At 34.6% G+C, this 26,898-nt stretch overlaps 1 protein-coding gene across 1 annotated transcript in view; it reads left to right on the top strand.

The window, feature by feature from the left end:
* LOC127851003 (hemicentin-2-like) overlaps positions 1 to 26,898 on the top strand; it is a 193,576-nt gene that overhangs the window by 92,935 nt on the left and 73,743 nt on the right. The window contains exon 12 of the mRNA XM_052384423.1: positions 11,092 to 11,151. Coding sequence (XP_052240383.1) covers positions 11,092 to 11,151 — 60 coding nt within the window. The remainder of the gene's footprint in view (positions 1 to 11,091; positions 11,152 to 26,898) is intronic.

The following is a 26,898-nucleotide window of genomic DNA, read 5'->3' as shown; positions in this document are numbered from 1 at the left end:
GTAAATCAGAACATAAGAACTTTTTTCCCGGTCACTTTGAGCTATATAAGTGCCCAAAGTTAACACTCAGTAAATTTGTAAAACCAACTTATATGTGCTTACAAAAATGACATACCGGTATTAAAAATCCTTTCAAGATCACATATCACCAATATGTATTGGAATAAACGTGGTTTTGGATATAATGGATCAGCCCTGTTTTAGCCTTAAGTGTAAATTGGTTATTCCAATACCGTTGAGACACAGATAACACCTATAAACCAATTAAGAAATCAGTTTTTTATGCCCCCGTCAGGGTGGCATATAGTTTTTGAACTGTCTGTCAGTCCGTCTGTCTGTCAGGCTGTCCTTCCGTCCGATAACTTTAACATTACCCATAACTTTTGCAAGATTGAATATAGCAACTTGATATTCGGGATGCATGTGTATCTCATGGAGCTGCACATTTTGAGTGGTGAAAGTCAAGGTCAACCTTCAAGGTCAAATATATAACTTCAAAGCGACGCAATATGGGGCATTGTGTGACAAACACATCTCTTGTATTTAAATGAAAATAACACAGACATAGATGGAATTTGCCTCATTTTAGGCATTGTGTATACATTTTAAAACTCAATTTTCCACACTATGAAACAACTTTTTTAAAAGGCACCAACAAATGCTCCTCTATCCCATATGCACGCTAAACAAAGAATAAGTTTTTTATAAGAATGTTTCAAAATGGGCAAAAGTCAGGGGCAATACTGTCAAAATGCCCTTTAACAACTCTTGTGACATGCGGCTGTAGTCTATTTTCTCTGTAGATTTTATTTCACAGCGAAACACATAATGTCATCATCATACATGTATAGCTTATAATTCATTTTATACTATATAAATATGTTCTGAGGACTTATTTATACAAAATAACCTGGATATTTATGAAAAACACCATCTCGCTGTAAAGAGACAATGCATTTGTTCATCTGCATTATGTTCATTAAATTGCAAGCATCAAACATGAAAAATTCAGTACCCCAGTCATCGTGTTTTTTCAAGAGTTCAACTTTGTTTAAGTAATAATGCATCAAAGTTATGACCAATGTTAAAGTTTTCGGACGGACGGACGGACAGACTGACTGACGTACGGACAGACGGTTGTACTGACGGACAGTTAAAAAAACTATATGCCACCCTTCAGGGGCAAAAAAGTATATATTTTTCCCCAAATGGGATCTTAAAATTGCCAAGTGAAGGTTTAAAAAAACAAGAGCTGTCACCATAGGATGACATATGCCCCACTATGAAAGCTTTGCTAGAAGTTATGAGCATTTTTCGAAACCTTAACGCAGATTTCGAAAACTAAACGCAGACCCTTAGTTTAATGTCAAGGTCACAAGTGTCAAAATTGTGTGCGTATGGAAAGGCCTTGTCCATATACATATGCATACCAAATATGAAGGTAATATCTAAAGGGACATAGAAGTTCTGAGCATTTTTCGAAACCTAAACGCAGATTTTAAAGCATAAACAAGGACCCTAAGTTCAAGGTCAAGGTCACAGGGGCCAACTTTTGTGTGCGTTTGGAAAGGCCTTGTCCATATTCACATGCATACCAAATATGAAGGTTATATCTCAAGGGACATAGAAGTTATGAGCATTTTTCGAAACCTAAACGCAAAAGTGTGACAGAAGGACAGACAGACAGACACACAAACAGACACACAGACAGTATTATCACTATATGCCGACCTTTGGGGGCATAAATATATTAATTTATTCATTGTACCAACAAATTACAAGTTGAACTTATTTGGAGCAAATTAACACAAATAATATGCAAGTGGGAAACTATGAATACATGAGTTAACCCTTTACAACTTAGATACGTATTTTCACCCATTTGAAGTTGCTTAGACATTTATGTTAAATTTAAGAACTTTCTTACTATATTCAAGTTTAAAAGGCTTGATTGCCAACCCTTAGATACTGATGAGCAGCAAAAAGCATTAATCTTGAACAGACTGCGAGTTGCTCACAGGCTGTTCTGGTCGTATGCTGTTTGCACATAGCCATTTTCACTTTGCTTCTGAGAGGGAAAGCGTTAAAGCACTAAGCTTTAAAGTTCGTTGATGGTTGTTTTTAGGGAAGCTTCTAACAAGTTTTACCAATTCAATAGATCGAATTATAATTGTGTTTTTAAGTGCCCGATAAAAAAATGTCTTTAAATAATTGAGATCATTGAACAATTTAGTAAAAGCACAGCATTGATGTTCTTTGATGGTCATCTTTAGTGGAATAGTATGTTACAAATATAACAATTATAACAATTGTATAAATGAATTTAGATTATGTGACATCTTTAAAGGGGGATAGTCATTCATTTGATGAGATAAGCACATTCTGTAGTTGAAAAATAAATAACACTTTAATGACTTACCATAGTAAAATAAAGTAGCATAGAATCTGTTGCAGGTTATAAAATGTAAAACTGATATTGAATATGCTTTAAATATATTTTACACTGTCAACACTGATAAGTTCAAAATAAAAAATAAAATGAAATTCCCTACCTACCTACCTACCCTAGATTTTTGGGGCAAATTTAAATATAATAAATATTATTGATTAAATTATTAAAATATCAATATGTTTTGATTACATTGGCTAATTATATTATTAATAATAAAATACTTTGCAAGAAAAGAGCAATTCTGTTGTAATTAGTCTAAATTAGCTATTAGTAAAAATGAAAATATCAGTGGCATCCAATAATTTGATTATATACATATGAATCCATGACAATAAAATTGACAGTTACATAGTTGATTTATTTATCATATTTAACTGTTACAATGAAAACATTTTTAAATTAATATAAATGTGATTTTACCATTTTTCAATTCACAAATTGACCCTAGTTAATTGGATTAAAAACAACAAATATTTAATTCGATTCATAACAACAACATGTATAATATACTCAGTAAGATTTTGAGAATATTCCATTTATTCCACTTGTATAACAAATGCACTTACTACTGATTTACATGCATTTCTTAAACAGTAAGTCAGTTTAACACAAAGAAATGAATTCTTAATCCAAAGAAAACAACAAACAAGATGCTTCCTAGATAAAGTTTATAAAAGATTTCATAAGCAAAATAATTATTTTGATAATAAATCAAGATTATACTTCAAACAAACAATTATAAATTTATGGGGGGGGGACGTCAGCACTAAAACTAAAATGGGGGAAGGGAATCGTCTGTGGAGGAAACGTCGTGGGGGATGTCTGCGGAGGAAACACCATGGGGGATGGGGGGGGGGGGGGAATGTCTGGAAGTCCTGCTTTGGGCGAAATAGTTTTTAATGTGCCTTTAGAAGAAATAATTGAAGGAAAGTATTCATTGGTGTATGCCAATCCAGAAGCATTTCTGAGCACAACAATAGAAACAGCAATATTGAGTGCATTTGAAAGAGACAAAACTGTTTCATGCATTGCTGTTGATGAAGCCCACATGATCCTTGCGTGGTAACTTTCACAATTTAATACTTATTTTATACTTTATAATCTAGCTCTTTTGTCATAAAATAAGAGGTTTCATTATCCAGCAGGTTTCTTGTTTGAACCTCACAAATTTTCTTATACCCAATTCCCATCTTATAATCATCATCACAATCAGCAGCAGCATTATCATATTAATCATCATCATTATTAGCAGCTGCATAATTATGTTGTATGACCAGAATTCAATACAAATACAAACACAACCACTACAACTACTACTACTGCTACTACTACTAATTATATAATTAACTACTACTACAACACGAACAACAGCAACTACTACTACTACTACTTCTGAGTTCTTCATGTACATGTATTTAACTTCTACTACTACTACTACTACTACTTGGAACACCAGTACTTGATGCCCATGGAGAAGATAATGACAACACTCCCAGAGTATGGATCAAACCCACGCAATCCCAATCCTCTACACCACAGTGACCATAATTAAATATTTGACGACATGTGCAACATAATTCACCTTTATATTACAAAACAAGCGATGTGTTTGTTAAACACTATGTCCCAATATATTTGACCTTTGACCTTGAAGGATGACCTTGACCTTTCACCACTCAACATGTGCAGCTCCATGGGATACACATGCATGCCATATATCAAGTAGCTATCTTCAATATTGCAAAAGTAATGGCAAATGTTAAAGTTGGAGCAAACAAACACACAAACCAACCAACCAACAGACAGGGCAAAAACAATATGTCCCTCCACTATAATTGGTCAGGTGGGGAACATAAAAAAGTAAAACACACTGTTCATGTATCTTTTTATTTATACATCCATCAACTATTCTTGTTATGAATACATTTTTTTAAATTATATAAAAGATGAGCATATAAATTAAATTATAAACATACAATATTATGTCAAGAGAAATATAGCTATAAAAATCTCACCAGTTGTACTTTGATGTTGCGATTAGCACATTCAGCATTCTCAGTATCTACTGATAAATAAATATATGAGCATGCCAAATGTCCAAGAAACCATGACGTCCTCTTCCAAAAGTTGAATCCTTCGGACTCCATTTTATTTCATCCCTGAATAATCCGCTCACACATTACATGTAAGTTTCCTTGTAAAGTTCACAGCATTTTATTTTGAATCGTTAAAGTTCTCAAAATTCAGCAGGTTTTAAATGTATGATTTCAAAGATAACAGTCATTGCAACGTGTTTAGTGAACTTCATAAATGTACATGTAAACATTGGATCTGAAAAGCTCCAATAAAAAACAAGAATAAAATTAAAAAAGTAACCCTCAACTGGGCTCGAACCATTGACCCCTGGACCCTTGAAGGTAAAAATCTACCGCTTAGACCACTAGGCCATCCATGCTCATACAATGAGTGATGTAGTTTATACTTTATCATGAAAGTTTATGTAAGCAATCCTCGTAACGTCACAAAATATAACGAAAACAGTCGATTTAAAATTAATTCAATGTCAATACTGGCATCTTTAAATTTTAACACTTTTGGAATTATGTTGTGGGAATTCACAGATCTACACGTATTATTAATTAAAGAATGTAATCTTGAAACAGACGAGCTTCAAAAAACACATTTTAATTTTTATCTTTACGTCGGGTTTGAACCGAGGGGCCGCCATCTTGTTTTCAAAAGTAGTTCCAAATCCAATATGACGGCCGCCTTCGTACATCAGAGAGACGGTGTGGTGTAGCCCACTGTCTGAAGCGTTCACATTGAGAGCCATGCCCAGATGTCTACAATGATCAGGCTGGTGCTATCATAATTATCACATAATCCCTACGTAATTGCGTTATAGCTTTAAAGTTTCAATGCTATGAATATACAGAAAAAGGATTTTGCATTTAAGAACACAAACACACTAATTTAGAGACATGCTGTTAACACATCCCCCTGTCAGGCCTCAGTTTAGAGTCGATAATATGTATTGATAACTATTTGAATGCAATTGATGATCGCGACGTTGTCGTTGAATGCGATGTTTACATAAATCCCCCGTCAGAAATACTCTGAAAATACAATTCAAGTATTGTCAGTAAAAACAAAACTCTAGTTCGTCATAACGCCAAAACGATAATGCATATGCATGTTTTGCGAAAAAAAGTTATGACTCACCTGTGGAGAAACAAGTCATGGAAATTCAAGCAACAGTCTGCACATCAAATTTTGGTAGCTGTTTTCAGTGTTTTTGTTTTTATATTTTTATTTCTGGTTCCTTTAATGACAACTTTTGTTGCACGATGCAATATAATACATGACCATGGACAACATTTGAAGTCTGAGTGATTACTGCATCAACTGTTTGTGTCTACATATTGTTTTACTTCGTTAAATAACGTCAAGCTTGTATTTTTGTCACTTTAAAATAAATTAGTTATTTTAAATATTAGCTTAATATCATATATAAATATTATATATATTATATTGTTAAATATTACAAATGACCGGTGCATTTGTTTATAACGCTAGAGTTTTCATAGGCTATTCCCATTCCCATGTAAATAACAAGACTGGAAAATCGCTCTTTTGAGACCAATGGTATTTTATCGTTGCCAAATAGGTAAGTGTTTTTAAAGAGTTAAATCAACACATCAACACTGCATATTACAGTTACTGGTCATTTCCTTAGCCTTCATATCTAATTTTCGACATGTGATGTCAAGAATGTATTAATGCTGGCTTACCTATTTGCTTCTGTTCTCCATTTTTGTATTGTGAGTTTGGATTCTCATCCAAGACTATGTTTAGTAATTTTTAATTGTCAAAATTAATTATTTGCATCGGCGTTTCGGGAACGTATATAACATTCTAGCAAACGAGAATTTTGAAAAGTGCTTTCTAATTTGTTCGGTTTTCATCAACATAACATTAACGCGACAATGACAAAAGGAGAGAGTCATACGTCTCCCCATGTATTGATTTAAAGATGTATTTATCTTACAGATACACAGACAGTTCCCGAAGTTATTACATATGCCGGTAGAGTTATTGACACCGAAGTTTTCATGTCATTTACAAACGCTTAAACTTGCTCAAGTGTAAAAGTTATGACACACCTACTCCGTCGATATACTGGCGAATTTTCATGATGCTATTTTCCATTCCACAATACTGGAAATAACCAATCCAACGTCCGGTATCTACACGTGTGTGGCAGAAAAGCGGATGCCTCTATCAAATGGCCTGTTCAGACATGGACAGTCTAAGCAGTCCATTTATGTACATGTATTAGGTACGTATATCGGTTGATAAAGGCACATTCCAGTTTTAAGTGTACCGACATAATGTTTGCAATAATTCAATTAATAATTGAATAACTTTCTCGTGTATTCAATATTGTTAGATTCTATTAATACTTAACATATTTACGATGTACACAATAAATCGTAAATACTATAGAATATATCGATTTCTATTGAAATAGCAAGTGATCTGTGTTCTCATGCATAGCGTGACGTTCTTTGAATATCTCCTTGCGGTAAACATGTATACGATGGTATAATTAAATTATTATACAATGCTTAGGATTCTTAATTCAGACTTGTCTTAAGTATCCCTAAAAATTACGAACTGGTTTAAACCTTTAATTATATTTACCGATTCTAGTTGTATCAAAGTATATTTTGCATATTTGCACTTTTTTTCTGACTGCTTCAAATATGTTATTAAATGTCTATGTTATGATAATCATCATTGATCTATGAGCAATAAGTAAACTATTGTAGGTACCCCATGCACTCAGATATTCAGTCAACGGAATTGCTTTTGACAGTAGCATGTTGCGAGTAATGAGAGATAATAACGTGTCTCTTGAATGCAGGGGTGATGGGAATCCAACCCCAAAGGTACGTTGAACATACGATTCAAAAGTTCATTATAACAAATTACTTAATCTCGAAAACATTCAAGATGCCAACGCCGGAAAATATACTTGTATTGCTGAAAATCTAATGAAGCCGACATTTGAACCAGAAAAACGCAGATGGCACGAGAAGCATATTAATCTTACAATCATAGGTATATACGGAGATTTTTATTTAAGGTAGTTGAAGAAAATACATATTCAAATCAATGACAGGACCAATACTTAAAATGTACATATACATTCGAAAACAATGAATGCATGGTTTGTGTCAGTGCTAATATTACCAGTGTATTTACTCGTAGGTGCCATTTATAGTCGTGTTATGAATTCGTCATAAAATAAAGACCTAGAAAATGTAATATTGCTAACGTCTATTTTTGCGGACATTCGAATTTTTACAACAACAAATGCTCTTTGAATTGTCTAAATCAATAAATGCAGTTCCACCGACTAAACCCATTCTATCCATGGGCGGAAGTCGAGTTGACAATAACACCCTGAGTATTATGAGTGGAAAAAACGTGTCCATAGAGTGCGCAAGCGATGGCAACCCAAGTCCAACCATACGCTGAGAACATGGGTTTAATATTTACAATGACAGCTTTCTAAACCTTACCAACATCTAAGAGACCGATGATGAAACGTATATGTGCGTTGTTGAAAACACGATGACCCCTACGTTTGGACTTGAAACAATCGGGCGGTCTAATCTGTCTATACAATTCGGTCTTTTCAATCAAAACAATCAAATATAAGATACTTTTACCTTGCATATTTAATACAGACTTTGTATTTTTCATTTAACATTGAAATAAACATTGCAGAAAAAGTGTCGATATTGCCTGTATTCATCCATATTCGCACTTTTCGGTCATATCCGCGGATATGAGTCATATACGCATTTTAGACGGACCGCTTTTTCCCCGGGATACTCGTGATACCTACCCGAATGGGAGACAACTAATGTAGTTTCGAAAATCCCGAATTAATCGTACCAAGTAAACAGATATGTATATTCGCCACTGAATCTTCATTTCGAATACTGTAGGTATAGTTTAAATCATTTTTATTTTAAGTTTTTAAACCGTTCCAAGACCGTAGCCTGTGCTTTGTGCATTATGTTTGTGTTTGTGTTTATATTGCCTTTGTGGTGTGTCGAACGGTTTATCGCTGCTTGCCATTCAAAATGAACCAATGTCTATTATACAGTTTATTTCTTGCTGGTGCAGTTGAAGTTTCGATTTATTGTAGGATTTCATATTTAGAGATAGACGAATAGAAGTAATATACTGTATGGATTTTGTGTCCATTTATTGTATACAGTATGTTATATATATCCATATACAATATATATAACAAAATGCGTTATTTCAATCTGATTGTACACACATGTATATCTATTTATAGCCGCCCGTTCTGGCTACTCGCACAACTTGGGTCCGCATCTTTCGCTTATTTGTGTTGGTTGTGGCACGTTAGTGTTGCTTGCAGCAACGGTACTTGCATGCTTTTGCAGAAAACGGTACGTGTAATATATGAATCAACCATTATTTACATTTATTACCAGGCGCTCTAAAGAAACTGTTTAAATTGGATCATGGTGTGTATTGAAACATTTAGTAATGTGTTGCTGTAATTACTAGTATGTTGAGTGAACAAGTCGACACCATAAATCGGTGTATACATATTTACATTTGTTTTCAGGCAATTCAATGGCGAATAAAAGGTAACTTGTATTATTGTAATTGTATTAACATTATAATTAACTCTTTATGTAAAGCACTCTATTTAACGTTATCTAAACGTACGCACTGAATAGACGCCACATACACACAACATAGAAATATGGAAAGGATCTTTTAATTAGGCCAATACAAAACACAGACTTTTGGAATGTTATCGTTTGTTTTAGTTGCAAATGTAGCACTGTTTCTATGTTTAAGAAATGTTGATCTACAAGCATTGAAAGGACGAAAACGAACTGAAGGTAACATTTCTCATGATTACTGTGTGAATGTATGTTGATGCTGTGTGAGCATATATACGTGATTGGTTATGAGCTACGTGTGAGGCTGGACGCGTCATTTAACCGGTTTAAGCACTCAACCGCGTTGATTCGAGCTTTAATTATTGTTTAATGCAATATTAGTTATGTCATATCTTGTATTGTATACTCTATTGGTCACGTGCCTTAAATAAAAGGAAAAAAAGTTCGCTCTTGGTAAGGTACAAGAGTTTTTATCCTTATATATATATTGTGTAACATATACAGCGTTCTTTATTATGTTAAACCTAATAAATAGTATATATTGTGTATGCGTTTCAAATTAATAATAAATGTAATACTACAAACATGTGAACGTAACATTTTGTGAAGTACGCGGCTGTATTTTGTTCTCGACGCCGTTAAATACTTTGTTTCAGGAACACGTCCATCCTATAAATCGGTCTCAACATATTTACATGTATTTTCAGAAAACTCAGTGACGAACAAAAGGTATGATTGCTGCTTTATGTTCATAATGATTAAATGTTGAGGTTAAACATACTACATACCGTTTAATAAACGTACATGCTACATACATAAAATAGGAAATGGGTATTTCAATCAAGCCAATAAAAAACGTGCATTTTTATCGTGTGTTTCATGTGAAACTATTGCACCGCATGTACGTTTCAGAAATTTTGTATTACAAGCGTGTAAAAGAAGGACACGAACTGAAGGTAATACTTATGAAGCTTACTGGATGATGCATTTGTTGTGGGAGTATGCACGGGATAAATTCTGGGCGAAGTGTGAGGTTCGACGTGTCATTTAATCGGTTTAAATATACAACTCTTTAAAAGTGATATGCGAATTTAACAGTATATGCTATGTTTATAGGTGTCTATCGCAACCGTTGTTTATTTGTGGTGTTTTCACTTCATAAACACTTATATTTGTTACTGCAGCATCAACATAGTAAAACAATATCCCGAAAATAGAAAAAAAATGCATTTGATTATCAACCGTACTTTCGCTTTGACAACTGACGACAGAAATGATTTGATGTACAATGTGAATCTAAATTTAGTTTTAGTGCAGATTCGTTCACACGACACAAAGACACAATTGTGTTTTATGGGTCATTTTAATTTCCTGCAACAATATTAATTCATATGACACACTAACACTAACTCCGATCCTAATAAAATACAGTTCCGCGCGGCTTACAGGACTTGGGCAGTCATGTAAAATAACGAATATAATATATATTTTTTATAAACAACTGATAGCAAGATGAGTAGCAGATAATTGGTCAGTTACCACATTTTAACTAACTCTTTTGACCTGTTAATTCTTTTAGGCTTAATTCAATAGTGAAAATGCCCATAATATCACTTTAATTGACCATTCCAAGGTGTTGACCGAAATCTTAATCATTTTTTATGTGTAATGTATTGTTTGTTTTGTATGGGAAATTTCCTTCAATAACAAACAAGAGAGGACTTGTAAGAATTTCCTAACCGATAATGCTTATGGAATTTGTTTATTTGCATATATTCTTAAACATATGCATCGTTATTTACAGTGTAAAATCGCATTGATAGTTTGCACGAACACGTTGTTTAATTGAAAAGTGTGTTATAATGTATGTCTTTTAAACTCGGCAAAATATATTCATAGATCAGATGTACATTACTGCAGTCGGAGTTTTGGAACATGAACCTCCTACAGCGTCTCAAGGTTAGGCTGTAAATCGTATAGTTTCACTTTTGTCTATAAAATAGTTCAACTTTTGTCAATTAATTAAGTTTGCTACTTTCATTCAGTAAATTCCATATCGTATATGCCTTTTAAGATAAACTTCATAGACGCATATATTGGAATCGTTAAACATTCTTGAACAAGCGGTATACGATGTTGAGTATGTCCATATCAGATGTCTGTTTGATGTTTTACTTGAATTGTTGAAACATTTTTACTTATCAGGAAATGGTCAAGTTGGACAAAGCGACACTAGCAGCGTTTCAAATGCTGTTCATAAGGTTTGATATTTTTATTGTACTAAAGACGCGTCTAGTAGTTGTTAAATATTTACTAACGTATTAATCATGTTACGTCCATCCTGGCTGTTATATAAAATGTAGAGTATTTTGTATAACACGCGTACCATCTTATCAAGTTTATAAATGCATGTTTTTTCAAATGTGAAAACGCATGTATTGTTTTATGTGAAATGCATATTCACAGAATATAAATCATGACATTCGTTTATAAAATAGTATTTGACATCAAATATATAATTCTTTCCACATGTGCATTTACATGATTTATATACTAACGACTTAATTTCAAGTTTGCAACAATCAACGTTATTTAAGATTCTTCAGAGGTCGAAACAGTGGTGGGTGTAGAGGATAAACATTATGCTGAGATAATTGACGGTGAAGAGGATAAACATAATGCTGAGATAATTGACGTGTTGGTCGCACCAACAACAACATCCAACTCATTGTAGCGATTTGTTACACGTAACTGCAAGTTTTTTTCAGTTATACGTTACACGTTATATGTTATTCGATGATCTGTAAACACTAGTCTATAGGTTACCAGTTATCATACGTCTATCAGTTATATATACCACCCCTTTATTTGACCGTAATCCACTAGATTATCTATAACATTCAACCTCAAGTCTTTCAGTAGTATCCAGCCATAAGTCTATCGATTATCAGAAACCACACGTTTATCAGTAATATGTTGCATGTCGGTTACCAGTAACAATATATTCATTGGATATCTGTTACAATAACTATATGTAATCAAATGTTTAGCGGCTATCCGTTACCACGAGTTTATCCTTGTTCTGATAATATATGTTTATCGTTCAACTGTGACCGCACGTATATTGATAATGAGAAAACACAAGCAAATACATTCTTGAGATGGATATTTGTTAACCCAGTGCATTTATGTACGTAATTTGACGTTGTATATAGTATATGTAATAGGCAATAATAATAGGGAAAAACATTAACAAAAACAATGCATAATAATTAAAGAGATTTATTCGACCATTAGCACTTATGTTTGCAGATATTTATAACAGCTATGCTCGCAACCGGTGGTATATGTATGCGCAGGTTTGGACACACTATTTATGTTGAACATAAGATGTGACTTCACGTGCAATTTCCAACTGTTTCTATGCTAACATTCGATTCGAAAAATTGGAAAAGAAAAGCTCAGGTGTCGTTTTTTTTAAACAACATTACTGACAGATATTACCTTTAATAGCGACTGAGTGTGTAAAGCTTGTATTCCACCGAAATAATACAAAACAGTTGTGTTACACAAAACTAACATTGGGACGGTTTTATTTACAACACAATTGTCCAGTAATTTTTTTTATTTTATCAACATAATATGCGGAACAGTTGTTTTTCATCAAAATATTTGCTGAAACGTTTTTATTTCAAGAAAAATATATCAGCACTGGTTGTTTTTTACCAGATTATATTATAAATGGCTGTATTTCTATACAATAAATCAGCAACGGTTGTTTTTTACCAAAATATTATAATTAACGGTTGTATTACACAAACTATTATTGGTTCGATAAACTATACTACAGTGACACATGAAAAGTCTAGTAAGATAAAGAACATATGCACCCTTTGAGTATTTAACTTCGGAAATAGTTTGTGAATACAAGTTTTAGTATATTTGCGTTAACGCAAATATACTTTAGTAATACCATATTTCAAAAACACTGCGAAAATCGGTTGGCCTTTTTTGATGCCTTGCCATATTTTGGGCAGACGGAATAGACATTTAACATAGCATTTTGTAATTCTTACAATTTTTCACTTAAAAAAGTTTTTCTAACATGTTCCTCCAAAAATATTGCATACACCATTTTTAGTGAATTTTTCTAAGACCGTTTTACGTGAAAAAACGTTATTAGAAACTGAAACAAATTTCGTTCGTAAAACAATTTTAGAACTACGGGCTGGAAGTAACCCGCCCACGTGATACCAACAATGGCCGCGCCCATGAGAGACTCACACTTGTGTCAAAACTTTCTTACAGCATAAATCGGGTTGTTTGGCTATTTAGAAACTGTTATTTTGGATATATGAGTTATTTATTCACTAAATATCGCTAATGACTAAAATGGATGGAATTCGAAGGATATGTTCGATGTGAATGAAGGACTTTCTGGATCTTGACAGCTTGACACGGCAAAACTGGCATACTAGTATTTTTAGTTATTAATTTAAATGACATTTTGCTTTATAATTTTTTTTTCGAGCATTTTGTGACTTATTGAATGACTATGATACCCGATATCAACATATCATATGGGATTTGCAGATCACCAAGCTGTCCTGAAATTCAACATTGATTACAAACCCTTTACTGGTTTGTATTCTTTCTTCTTTCTATTTTTCAAGTGAAATGAACTGTGTCACAGTAAAAGACACATTAAGGCAATTGTGGCCGGTTTGGATCCAGATCAGCCTGCGGTCGCTTGAAAGCTGTTTGCTTAAAAGCGGTTTTCTGACAATAACATATAGTTTAATTGGATACCGTATAGACTGCGTTTTTTTTGTCCTGTCTCAAATAATAGAATTTTCATTATTCAAACGATTTTATTTCGAACAATAATCAAGTGCTTTTTTCTGGTCCCTCGGGATAAATGACTCCAGCGCTTTCGTGTTGAGAATTGAATACCGCTTAAGGCGCTGCTAGGGGGCATGGGAGATGTTCCACCTTCCATTATCTCTCATGAACCGACTCAATAAAACCGAGTCGGCAATATAGGACTTAAGTTTTGGTTTGGTTGCTCTCGAGGGATAATTTTTTTCAGAATCTTCCTAAAAGCCTAGTGTTAGAGTGTATACTTTGATTGCAGGAGGTTACACTGCGGTTTTGATCCCCAGAAGCGACATTGAAAATTAGCAAACTTTGTTATCTAAAAGGCTTCTAAAACTGATATACTAAGATAATGTGAATTTTCTCTCACATGATCGATGGTCATCATGAGTTATATTATATAAAAACTCACAGCAGTAGTAAACAATGGGACAATAATTCATGAACGCATCTTTCATTTGTCTTTGACACTTTGAGTTAATATGGCCTAGATTTAAATATATGACTTGACTTTACCAGTACTCTTGTGACAGAGCTAAAGTGTAAATGTACTATTGAAGATCACCTAAATCCAGATTTGTTATTATAGAAGTGTAAAAAGTTTTAAGGGTGGGACAAGAAATCAAACAATGGGTCATTACCAACAGGCCACAACTGATCTATGACTGTTTTAAAACAAGAAAAATCAGTGCCTGATTTAGATTTCCTTACATAGTTCAATTAAAACTAATTTCAGAAGCCTGGTAACAGTTGCACTTAAATGTTACCAATATTTCAGACCAGGGCCTTGATTTTGAAATCTAGGACATGCATGGTCAGATGATGCCATTAAAGATAAAAAAAAACCAAACACATTCAAATGTCAACATGCATCTTTAACTAATGTAATTGTTATAAATAGTTAAATGCACTAAGTCAGAAGGCATTTGACTTTTTCTGCTGGTGCGTCGGCACACCAGGTGGCTTGGTTGCAATGGTTCGATCGACTGCTTGGATGTGTAGTTACATTATAATTGACCAGTCGCCAGCTGTCAATCAAACTCACGAATTAATCAATCAGTTTTCGTTTATTGCGGCCACATGGTCCGACAAACAAAGGCTGTCGGAGTAATGGATAAAGCGTTTTATGAAAACACAACTTAGTGGGCGGAGCGATCTCGTATTTGGCGACTGGTCAATTATATTTTACAGTATATTAAACTGTATTATTGCAACTATGTTTGCATCTAGTATACTTATATCGATAATATTTACAAAATTAACGTATAATATGAATGATAAACTTGACTGAAATCATTTAAATGATACTGAAATCAAAACAGTAATTTATACTGATAATTATTTAATATATGTTGCTTGATACAATCATGTACATCTACATCAAATGAGATCATACTGTAACGTCAATGATGAATTTCAGTGAATTAAATTAAATCCAAAATTTAAGTCACTCCCATCTCTCTCCCGCAGCGCGCATACCGAAAGGTCCTGTTGTGTACAGTTCCAGATCCAAAAATATTATACATAATTATGTATCATGTTGTTTAGAGGGGATGATCTTCCATCTGTTGTATCAATGTATTGTTTTACTTCTTTAATCAATATGTTTGGTATATAAACATAGCCCCAGGGTCAGAGCTTCAGGCAATAGATATTTCACCCTCTGATCTTTTTCTAATAGATAGTTTAGCTAGTTCCTACATTCAATACAGTCAAATATATTTAAGTAGTATCTGTACACATTGCTAGATTACATTTGTACATTTAATGTTTTAAGTATTAAAAAGATAAACATTGTAGTACAAATGTTCATGCTAGATGAATTAAGAGCCTTATTCAAGAGGTATTTAAACATTTTAAAATGGTACAATTTTCTGAAAGTATACCTATTTTCTCTTGAGCACTGGCCAAATATAAAATGTATATAATTTTACCACTTTCATATGGAGCCCTGACCAGATCTCAAATGTATATCCCTTTTCTCAGGATCCCTGGTCATCCTCTTTTCATCATCTAAAAAATACCTATCAAAATGGCAAATTATATGCAGAATAATTCATTTTATGCAATGGTTGAATCAAATACTTCAGAAAAAATTGACATTCTTTTCACATGGAAATTTCATTTTCACAGTCATGGAAAAAGAGCCTGCATAACACAGAACAAAAATACTTTTTATTTGTGGATCACCCCATATCTTGATACTCAATGTGCATAAACATCTCAGGGTTGATGAATTCAGGACAAAAAAATTGTATTTTAAGTCTTTAATTGACCCGGCTTTAGTTATCAGATTAATATAAGGTCAATCAGTTTATGTATATAATTATTTGTGCTTTGTGTATTGTAATCATATACACAATCATGCAGTTACATGATAGCAATTACAAATAACAAAGCCGCTCATACTATAAATGTCATTGACAAAGCCTATGGTAAAAATGTGAAAACGTCAGAGTGTAATCGCCCTCTCGGGCCAGCAAAAACAACACGTTGACAGGTCGTCATTTTTGACAGTTCTACTTTCACTTTCATTTTGTGATATTAATTATCATCAAACTATTAACACTTATGTGGCTGAGAAAAATATCGCTATTGCCTATAATGCCCCCTTCGAACAAGAGGGGCTATATTGTTTTGCACATGTCGGTCCGTCGGTCCGTCGGTCCGTCGGTCCGTCGGTAGGTCGGTTCGTCCGTCCACCAGATGGTTTCCGGATGATAACTCAAGAACGCTTACGCCTAGGTTCATGAAACTTCATAGGTACATTGATCATGACTGGCAGATGACCGCTATTGATTTTGAGGTCACTAGGTCAAAGGTCAAGGTCACAGTGACTCGTTCTTGGCTGCAGTTTTTACTTCCAAAGGACCACATCTGCAGATTATATTATGTACTGGTGTCGTGGAGTCTATCTACCAGGACTAGCGCTGTCCCAAAATTTCTTTGAGCCAACCAGTTTTTTGTTTTTCCGTGCGCGAAAACTGGTTTGGAAATAATTACATATACATGTACTATCAACTTGTTATGCCCCCTTCGAAGAAGAGGGGGTATATTGTTTTGCACATGTCGGTCCGTCGGTCTGTCGGTCGGTCCGTCCACCAGATGGTTTCCGGATGATAACTCAAGAACGCCTAGGCCTAGGATAATGAAACTTCATAATTTTCAGGTCATTAGGTCAAAGGTCAAGGTCACAGTGACTCGAAACAGTAAAATGGTTTCCGGATGACAACTCAAAAATGCTTACGCTTAGGATCATGAAACTTCATTGGTACATTGATCATGACTGTTAGATGACCCCTATTGATTTTCACGTCACTAGGTCAAAGGTCAAGGTCACAGTGACTCGAAACAGTAAAATCGTTTCCGGATGATAACTCAAGAATGCTTATGCCTAGGATCATGAAGCTTCATATGGATATTGATCATGACTGGCAGATGACCCCTATTGATTTTCAGGTCACTAGGTCAAAGGTCAAGGTCACAGTGACTCGAAATAGTGAAATTGTTTCCGGATGATAACTCAAGAATGCTTACGCCTAGGATCATGAGACTTCATTTGTACATTTATCTTGACTGGCAGATAACCCTATTGATTTTCAGGTCACTAGGTCAAAGGTTGAGGTCACAGTGGCAAAAAACGTATTTACACAATGGCTGCCACTACAACTGACAGCCCATATGGGAGGCATGCATGTTTTACAAACAGCCCTTGTTTAATATATTTTCTGTACATTTCTTCAATAAACTTACATCAATACACATTTTCTGCGTTAATTCAAACATTCCTAAAAGGCTATCGCTTTGTTTACATATTTCGCTTACAACAAATATCTCAAAGGATCATGTAATAGTTATATGAGATACTTCATCTTTTCAATAAACAAACAACGGACAGATCTGTAGGGAACTATTCTTCTCCAATTTAAAACAAGAGCATTAATAAATGTCCGGCAAATCAGAAATATTATTTAAATCCGGGCATTAACTCGCTCGCAAAATACCAAGCTTGCTTGATACATGTTTCCGCGGTTGTTTCCGATTTTGCGATTGATATAGGATGTTTTTTTGCAATATTCCATCACTTCTCGTTTAATTGATTTGTACTTAATCTTAAAAAATCTTTTCTTCTTGATAGCCTTTTAGATTTTCATTCAGTCAACTGTCCCCTTAAGAAATGTGCAGAAAACATATTAAACAAGAGCTGTGTTTGTGAAACACAATGCCCCTGCTGCGCAGCTTTGAAGCCATATATTTTACCTTTGACCTTGAAGGATGACCTTGACCTTTCAACACTCAAAATGTGCAGCTCCATGACATACACATGCATGCCGAATATGGAGTTGCTATCTTCAATATTGCAAAATTTGACCTTTGACATTGACCTTGAAGGATGACCTTGACCTTTTACCAATCAATATGTGCAGCTCTATAAGATACGCATGCACGCCAATATTGAAAAAGTTATGGCCAATATTAAAGTTTTCGGACAGACAGACAGACGCTTTATATTTGACATTTGACCTTGAAGGATGAATTTCACCTTCACCTTTTACAACTGAAAATGTGCAGCTCCATGAAATGCACATGTATGCCAAATATCAAGTTGCTATGTTTAATATTAAAAAAGTTATGGCCATTAAAGTTTTCGGACGGACGGACAGACTGACACACTGACTGACTGACAGTTCAACTGATATAGGCCACCCTACCGGGGGCATAAAAAGCAATGGCGATATTTTTCTCAGCCACATAATTGTTAATAGTTAGATATCACAAAATGAAAGTGAAAGTAGAACTGTCAAAAATGACAACCTGTCAACGTGTTTTTTTGCTGGCACGAGAGGGCGATTACACTCAATGTGTTCACATTTCGACCATAGGCTTTGTCAATGACCTTTATAGTAGGGGTAGCTTTGATATTATTTATTGCTATCATGTAACTGCATGATTGTGTATATGTTTACAATACACACAGCATAAATAATGATATAAATATACTGATTGAGCTTATAATAATCTGAGAACTATAGCCAGGTCAATTAAGGACTTAAAATGCAATTTTGTGTCCTGATTTCATGAAGAAATGACCATGCATGTCCTAGATTTCAAATTCAAGGCCCTGGTGTGACACATTGGTAGCATTACCGTTAAACTGTTACTAGGCTTATGAAATTAGTTTTTATTGAACTATCTAAGGAATTCTAAATCAGGCACTGATTTTTCTTGTTTTAATAGAGTCATAGATCAGTTGTGGCCTTTGGGTAATGACCAATTTTTGATTACTTGTCACACCCTTAAAACTTTCCACACGTCTATAATAGCAAATCTGGATTTAGGTGATCTTCAATGGTACATTTAAACTTTAGCTCTGTTACAAGAGTGCTGGTAAAGTCCAGTCACATATTCAAATCAAGGCCATGACAAAATCAAAGTGTCAAAGACAAATGAAAGACATATTAGACTGTACCCGAGTTGTATTCGCGCCCAAAATCCGATGTCGTAAAACGCGCAACCGATTATCTTAAACACACTTCTCTTCAAAAAACACTGCATCAACATGCTTTTTGAGTATGTGTTCCGATAATATAAAGGCCATTCTACAGAAAATTGACATAAATGTGTATATATAATTATTACAAAAAAAAAGTCGACAACGACTGATTTAGGGTTAAATTTCCCGGGTACATTTTAGTATATTTACCGTACCCGCGATACATGTAAGTATACTTAAGAGTACCCAGGGTACATGTACGTAGTACCCGAGCCGACAATGAACAATCGAGCGATACTGGAAGGTGCAACATATCTCACGCCCCCTAGCATCGCCTTTAGCAGTATTCAATTATCAACAGGAAAGTGCCGGAGTCATTGATCCCGAGGGACAAGAAAAACAATTGATTAAGGTTCTAAATAATAAATTTGATTAATGACAATTCTATTATTTGAGCCAGGTCACAGGAAAAGCGCAGTCAAATCAGTATCCAATTAAATTATTTGTTATTGTCAGAAAAACGCTTTTAAGCAAACAGCTTTCAAGCGACTGCAGGCTGATCTAGATCCAAACTGGCCACAATCGCCTTAATATATCTTTTACTGTGACACAGTTCATTTAACTTTAAAATGATAAAAAGTACTAACACTAAGACAGAGTACAAACCAGTAAAGAGTTTGAAATCAATGTTGAATTTTAGGACAGCTTGGTCATCTGCAAATCCCCGATGAAATGTTGATATCGGGTATCATAGTCATTCAATAAGTCGCAAAATGCTCGAATACAATTTATAAAGCACAATGTGACTTATATTGATAACTAAAAATACCAGTATGCCAGTTTTGCCGTGTCAAGCTGTTTCGATCCAGAAAGCCTTCATTCACATCGAGTATATATCCTTCGAATTCCAACTATTGTTGTCATAAGCGGAGATTTAGTTAATAAATAATTCATATATCCTAAATGACAGCTTCTTAATAGCAAAACATGCCAATTGATGCAGTAAGAAAGTTTTGAATCGAGACTCTCATGGGGGCGGCCATTGTTGAATGTTGAAACACGAACGACAACTCTGCTAGGAGAATGTTATCAATGACGAGCAATCTCCTACGCAGTGGCGAATGCAAAAGGGAAGTAACTGAAAAATCAAGTCATCTCAATCGGACTGTCTCGGTCTTTTACATAGGTCGCCATTGTGATTTTTTTTTGATGGTTATGATACCTTGGACGATGCTGTTCCAGCATCGTCAAAAACTCGTGCGCTTTCGCGCAAAAACATGCACACAAAACCCGTGCATTATTCGCGCTAAACCATTACCATAATCTCTCTTCTAAATAACACGTATTAAACCATACTATATTGTATTTATCAAACCGAGAATAATTTCATTTATAATAAATTAATTTACTTGCGACAGCTTGTATGGAACTGATTTACAATACACAAATTATACGTAGACTCGGTACTCGGTGTGATATTGGTACATTTATTGCCCAGTTTTGTAAAGTCAACACGTATCTTGCCTTTAATAAAATACTTTCGAATTGCTCACATGAAAACATTTTTTTTTTTCATTTCAAGTTAATATTTTAACTGCATGTGTAGTAAATAAAAGTGGGTCAATACATGTCAACACTGTTTAAAACCGTATGCTAATACTAGACAGAGAACACTATCTTGCTTTCGATAATAAGGGACTTTTCAAAAGCGCGTGATATGTATTGGATTACTTACTCAATCGTATGTGTAATGTTTAACATTGTACGTGTGGGAAGGTGCTGAATATGATCCTATGGGCGTTGTTAGTGTATTTCGGGGTCAAACTATCGCCCCTAAACGCATTACTTCTGCGAAAAAGATTATAAAACTGATAGCATGCGTACTTTGCGTACTATTGACATAGAACGCGATGTCACAGTTGTAATTTTGTTGTTATCCGTTGTTATCTCCTTCAATTATAACACACATCAACTAGTTATTCTTTGATGAAAAGAACTTAGTACTAATGTCATTAGATTTAATAACCGAATAATGCAGTGCTTAAGTACTCGGGATAGTATATAGCCAATATCAAACGTCTATATAGACCAGAAAGCATAAAATACACACGCAATGTGTCCATCAGCAACCGGAGTACCCCATGAACCTTTATGCACAATATATTTCATGACTATAAAGTAAAAAAGAACAATTACTGTTTGATCATTAATGTTATAATATTGAGCGTCTGTTGGTACTTTAAATGAAGAGATGCCAGTGTGAGTATGAAAAGTACAAATGATCAAATCAGCCAGCAGCGACTTAATGGTAACATCAGTCGATACAATATGATCATCGATAGAAACTTTTCCATTTAAAAAACGCCCGACCGACAACAACCACAAAATATAAATCGCCATGTCTTAAATAATACGAGTGTTTATAGAGTGGCTTTGCGTCGTTTTACTTCAATCTATCTGATGCATTAAAATAATTCCTTGTAATGATACTAACAATCACCGGAATAAGGAAATATATATGAATGTCATTTAGTCATTATTTCAGTACTGTAAAAAAGTTTTTGGAACGTGAGATAGACAAAAAATGTTTTCATAATGTTTGCAATTATTTTTTGTGTATTCTTTATTTGGATTAAAGGTAAAACTAATTAAATAAACATGTGTTACATCTTTACGTTACGCTACATAAATACAACGTCACGATCTGTAACAATTATTAATATTTACTGAGCCCAAAGCAATGTCCATAATTTATTTTTGGGAATATTCATCTTTCTATGCTTGACATTATCAAATTGTTTTCAATTACAGGGACATTTCAATGACAATTTTAGATAAACACAACTTTAAACACTTTAATTGATTTTTGCATTCAAGATTGCTACACTTAGATCTGCAAGAAGAACACATGGCTATGAATTCTATTAAATCTTTTATCTAAAACAAAACACTAAAATGTAAAATACAATGAACTTTACTTATGCCAGCAGGACATTATTATAAATTCGATGTCAACATAATATACAAACAGACACAACAAAACAAATCAATAGCATCATCATCATCATCATTCCCTCTACCGGTCTTGCCGTCGAACTCCCTCTAGCATGTTCATGGAGAATAATCTTGCACAGACATTTGTGCCTGGTGACGTGTCCAAACCAAACCATATTTTGTCGTTTGACGGTCACCAGTAGGGGTTCTTGACCAACAAGTGTTGCAGTCATGTTCCTTATGTACTCGTAGTTTTTTCTCCGTGAAGGATATATAGAGCACTCTTTTTGGACATTATCCTGCATTATCTTCTCAATGAAAAGGTTAAACAGGACGGTAGCAGACATCCATGAAGTACGCCCACTGATATTCTGAAAAAGACCCCCCCCCCTACTTCCCATTAAGAAGTAATGCGCTGTTATCGTTTCCGTAGAGTTCTTGGATAATTTGAACTAGACTTTCGTCAGTGTTGATTCCTCTCATACCAGACCATAAGCCATTACCATACGCGAGCGAAAGCTTTCTTTAATGCGATGAATTTTTGATAGAGCTCACGTTGATGTTGCAGATGTTTCTCAATAAAGAGTTCAGTTGATAATCTGTTCCACTATGCTCCGCTCATGTGTTTATCCAGATTGCTCTTTGTAAGCAGTTCCTCGTGCTTACTTTTCAATCAATTGAGGATGATGCGTAGCATGACTTTGCTAGGGTGACTGATGAGGCTGATGGTGCGGTTATTCTCGCACAATTTCAGGTTGCCTTTGTTCAGTAGGGGGTTTACCAGTTACTAAGTCCACTCCTTGGGCCACTTGTTCTCCTCCCATATATTTTGAAATAGTGCCGCCATTGTTGAAGTTGTTGCCTCTCCTCCGTGATAAAACAGCTCGGAACGGACGTTGTCCACACCCGGCGATTTTCCTGCCTTACGACTATGCACTGCCTCCTTCACCTCTTCCTTAAGTATGGACGGACTTTCGTCGTTACAGCAATAACGCTGTAGCAGTGGCATTTGAATTGTCAAGGCAAAACAAAGGTTGACACTGTACCTTGTTCAAAATTATTCACGAAATCATTACATTTAAAATAAGTAATAAACAATATAGTACAATCAACATTTAAATAATTACAAAAAAACCTCAATGTGTATCATTTGTAAATTGTCATGTTATAATCAAATTTTATCTAAATTTAAAAAAATGTCTTTTGAAGGTGTCTTTACAAGGTCGTCAGATGGCGTTGTGCTTACACTGACTCCGTGCAAGGGTCGATGCACTGTTATTGCTGGAATAGCGTTCAATATCACGTGTCAACGTCCAGATACTGCTGTGGCATCGTTCAGGTGGTCCCTTGAAAATGGTCATACACATGATCACTCTAACGCGCTTACCCAAACACAGGCAACAGTAACTAAGGGCGTCAACAGTACACTTAGTTTTGTTCCCGAAAGAAAACACCATGGATGGAGCCTTTACTGTTTGGCATATTTAATTGAGGATAATTTGTATTCAGAGAAGACATGACTACAAGTGTTATGTAAGTATACCTTCGTGTTAATGGTCGGCTAAGCAAGCCATTTAGCTAGAAATTTGGATTTAGCAGCATTCAGTTGGCTGCATTCAACGCTGTAATACAACAAAATTGTATATTTTGTCATAGAGTTAACTTGTTTTAAACGCGATTATTCAAATCCTTGTTAGAACATAAATGTCCCAAGTGCGTAACAATAGATGCCATTTGTTAAAACTGAACGGGTTTTCAGATGAACCAGATAAACCCGTTTTCAAAGTAGGCGGACAATACATGAACTCAACCATTGTAAGTATAATAGAAGGAAAAAACATCTTCGTAGAGTGCTGTGGAGACAGCAACCCGTTGGCCACAGTAACTTTGTACAATGAAAGTTCGCAACCAAATGGGGCGTGGCTTAACTTTACGAACATTAGCCGCAATAGCGATGGGATTTTCACATGTACTTTGGAAAATCAAATGAAAGCCTCAGACAACAACGAGCGATATGGGAGAAACGAAAATCTGAATTTGGAAATTCTCAGTAAGATTTATTTACATTTCAATACTTTTTGAAAGGAAAGTATTTTTATTACCTTCCTAATGTTATAAGTTTTGTTGACATTATATTGTTATGCATTTGTGTTGGAAACGTATATTTTTATTATAACACATATTTGTATTTTAACATAATTATGTATTAGCACCACCAACGGCACCTACCATAAGTAACAGCGGTAATCACATTCAAAAGAGTATTACCATCATCGAGGGAAACGACTATGACTTTTACTGTACTAGTTCAGGAAAACCATCACCTCAGATTGATTGGAAAGTGCTGAATACTACGACAGAACATGATGTATTACATATCCGTAATGTTGGCGCATTACACAACACGACAATCACCTGCTGCGCAAAGAACCACATGATACCAGCAGTTGGTGTTCCGGAGTATGGATTGGAGTGCAAACATCTAAATTTGAATGTTTTACGTAAGTTATAACTTAATCGAAATTCCATCTTAGCTTTAATATTTGCTTACTTATTGACGTAAAAGTATTATCACTAAAATTTAAGAATCCAAGACTACCTAAATGACATTTCTACATCGGCATCATAATGTCATTCTGGTTAAACTAAAATGGATGCAATATGACCGCTGCTTAGATGATGTCGACATTATTATTGATTTAATCATTCTAAATAATATAATTAATAAAGATAAACTAAGTTTTAGAAATGTTTCCAGATAAGCCAACGTTTGCTTTCAATGACACGTATGCCAAAAGCATAACCTTGACATAAGTCGGATAAACAATATGTACATATACACATATTGTTTATTTGTTTATCTTTTTTTACGGTACGAAGATAAGCAGACATGAAGCAAAGTTTGTTTATTGAAAATTATAAGATTCACTTATTTTCAATCAAAGTTTAATTAAACAAACTTATTCTGAATAACACTGTAGATCCAGCGAGTGTAATTACCTTTGAGGCTGTGAGACACAGTGACTCTATCGTTGTAAATAAGAAAGATAGCGTGACCTTCAGATATAACGCCACAGGAAACCCTAGTCCAAATATACAAATAAAGAACAACAATCGTGTACAAAAGCAACGACATGCGGTTTTTCTCAGATATACGGAAAACATGACATGCGCATACACGGGAAAATACTGTTGCTATGCCAGGAAGATCATAAACGAAGAAGAGTCAAAATCTAAAGACATCGACGTTGTCGTTAAATGTATGATTTTGTTTTTTAACTTGCCATATATATTAATATACATGCACATTATAATTATACAACTTGTATGTACGATTTTAATGATATATTTAGAAAAGTCATGTTTAAATTCACCCTTCATTGTAAAAGTTTATATATATATCCCATTTGTGTATGTCGATGGTTTTCTTTAAGGCTCTCCACGACCTGCTTCAAACATGCCTTCAGAGCTTAACTTCACTACTACCCTACATTCAACTGTCATACTGAACTTCACAGTAATTGCGTATCCATTACCAAAGCCTTCAGACTATGTTTGGAAGAAATGTGATGTTAAAGAATCGAATGGACATTTTCAATGCTTCCCACTCGTTGACGAATGGCACTTTAACGTCTCGATAGTTGATTTAACGCCGTATCTAACGATTTCAGATTTCATTCAGCATGATATTGGTCGCTATATGTTGTGTGTGGAAAATGGTGTTGTTGACGCATGGAATCAGACGTTCGTCGTCGTGATCAAAGGTAAAGTTAGTTCAACGTTTTTATGATAATTAAATATTAAAAACGGCCCCTTATTTGTTTTTAGGATAAGTCTAAAATTACCATCAAAAACACATACAACACAAATCCTCCAAAATTGGAATTCATTTCGTTTTACTAGCTTAACCTGAAAACCAAGAAAATGTCTTTGTACTGTGTACTTACATGTTGGGTTATTTATTCGTTGTCGCTTCAGATAAGCCCGAAGCTCCGATGTTGTTTTATGAAAGCGCAGCTCTGCATTCCGTCATTCTTACAACGACTTGAGGCTTTGACGGTGGCGTCTCACAGTCAATAAAACTCCTTTACAAAAACATATACACGCTTCGGAATGGATCAAAGTAGATGCGATAAATAATGTTCCCACAAACTATACCTTTTCGTGCACATTGACTGGGTTAGATTCCAACACAAACTACAGTGCAATGACATATGCTAACAACGAATTAGGGAATTCCACAACTGTGTCGATATACTTCACACCAGCGGTACTCGAAAAATCATGTAAGCTTAATAACATGTAGATGCTGTTTCAGTAAAACAAGGTCATCTTATTTGCGA

Source organism: Dreissena polymorpha, chromosome 11, assembly GCF_020536995.1.
Source record: "Dreissena polymorpha isolate Duluth1 chromosome 11, UMN_Dpol_1.0, whole genome shotgun sequence".
NCBI classification, from domain to species: Eukaryota; Metazoa; Mollusca; class Bivalvia; order Myida; family Dreissenidae; genus Dreissena; species Dreissena polymorpha.
This window is presented reverse-complemented; position numbering and strand designations above follow the sequence as displayed.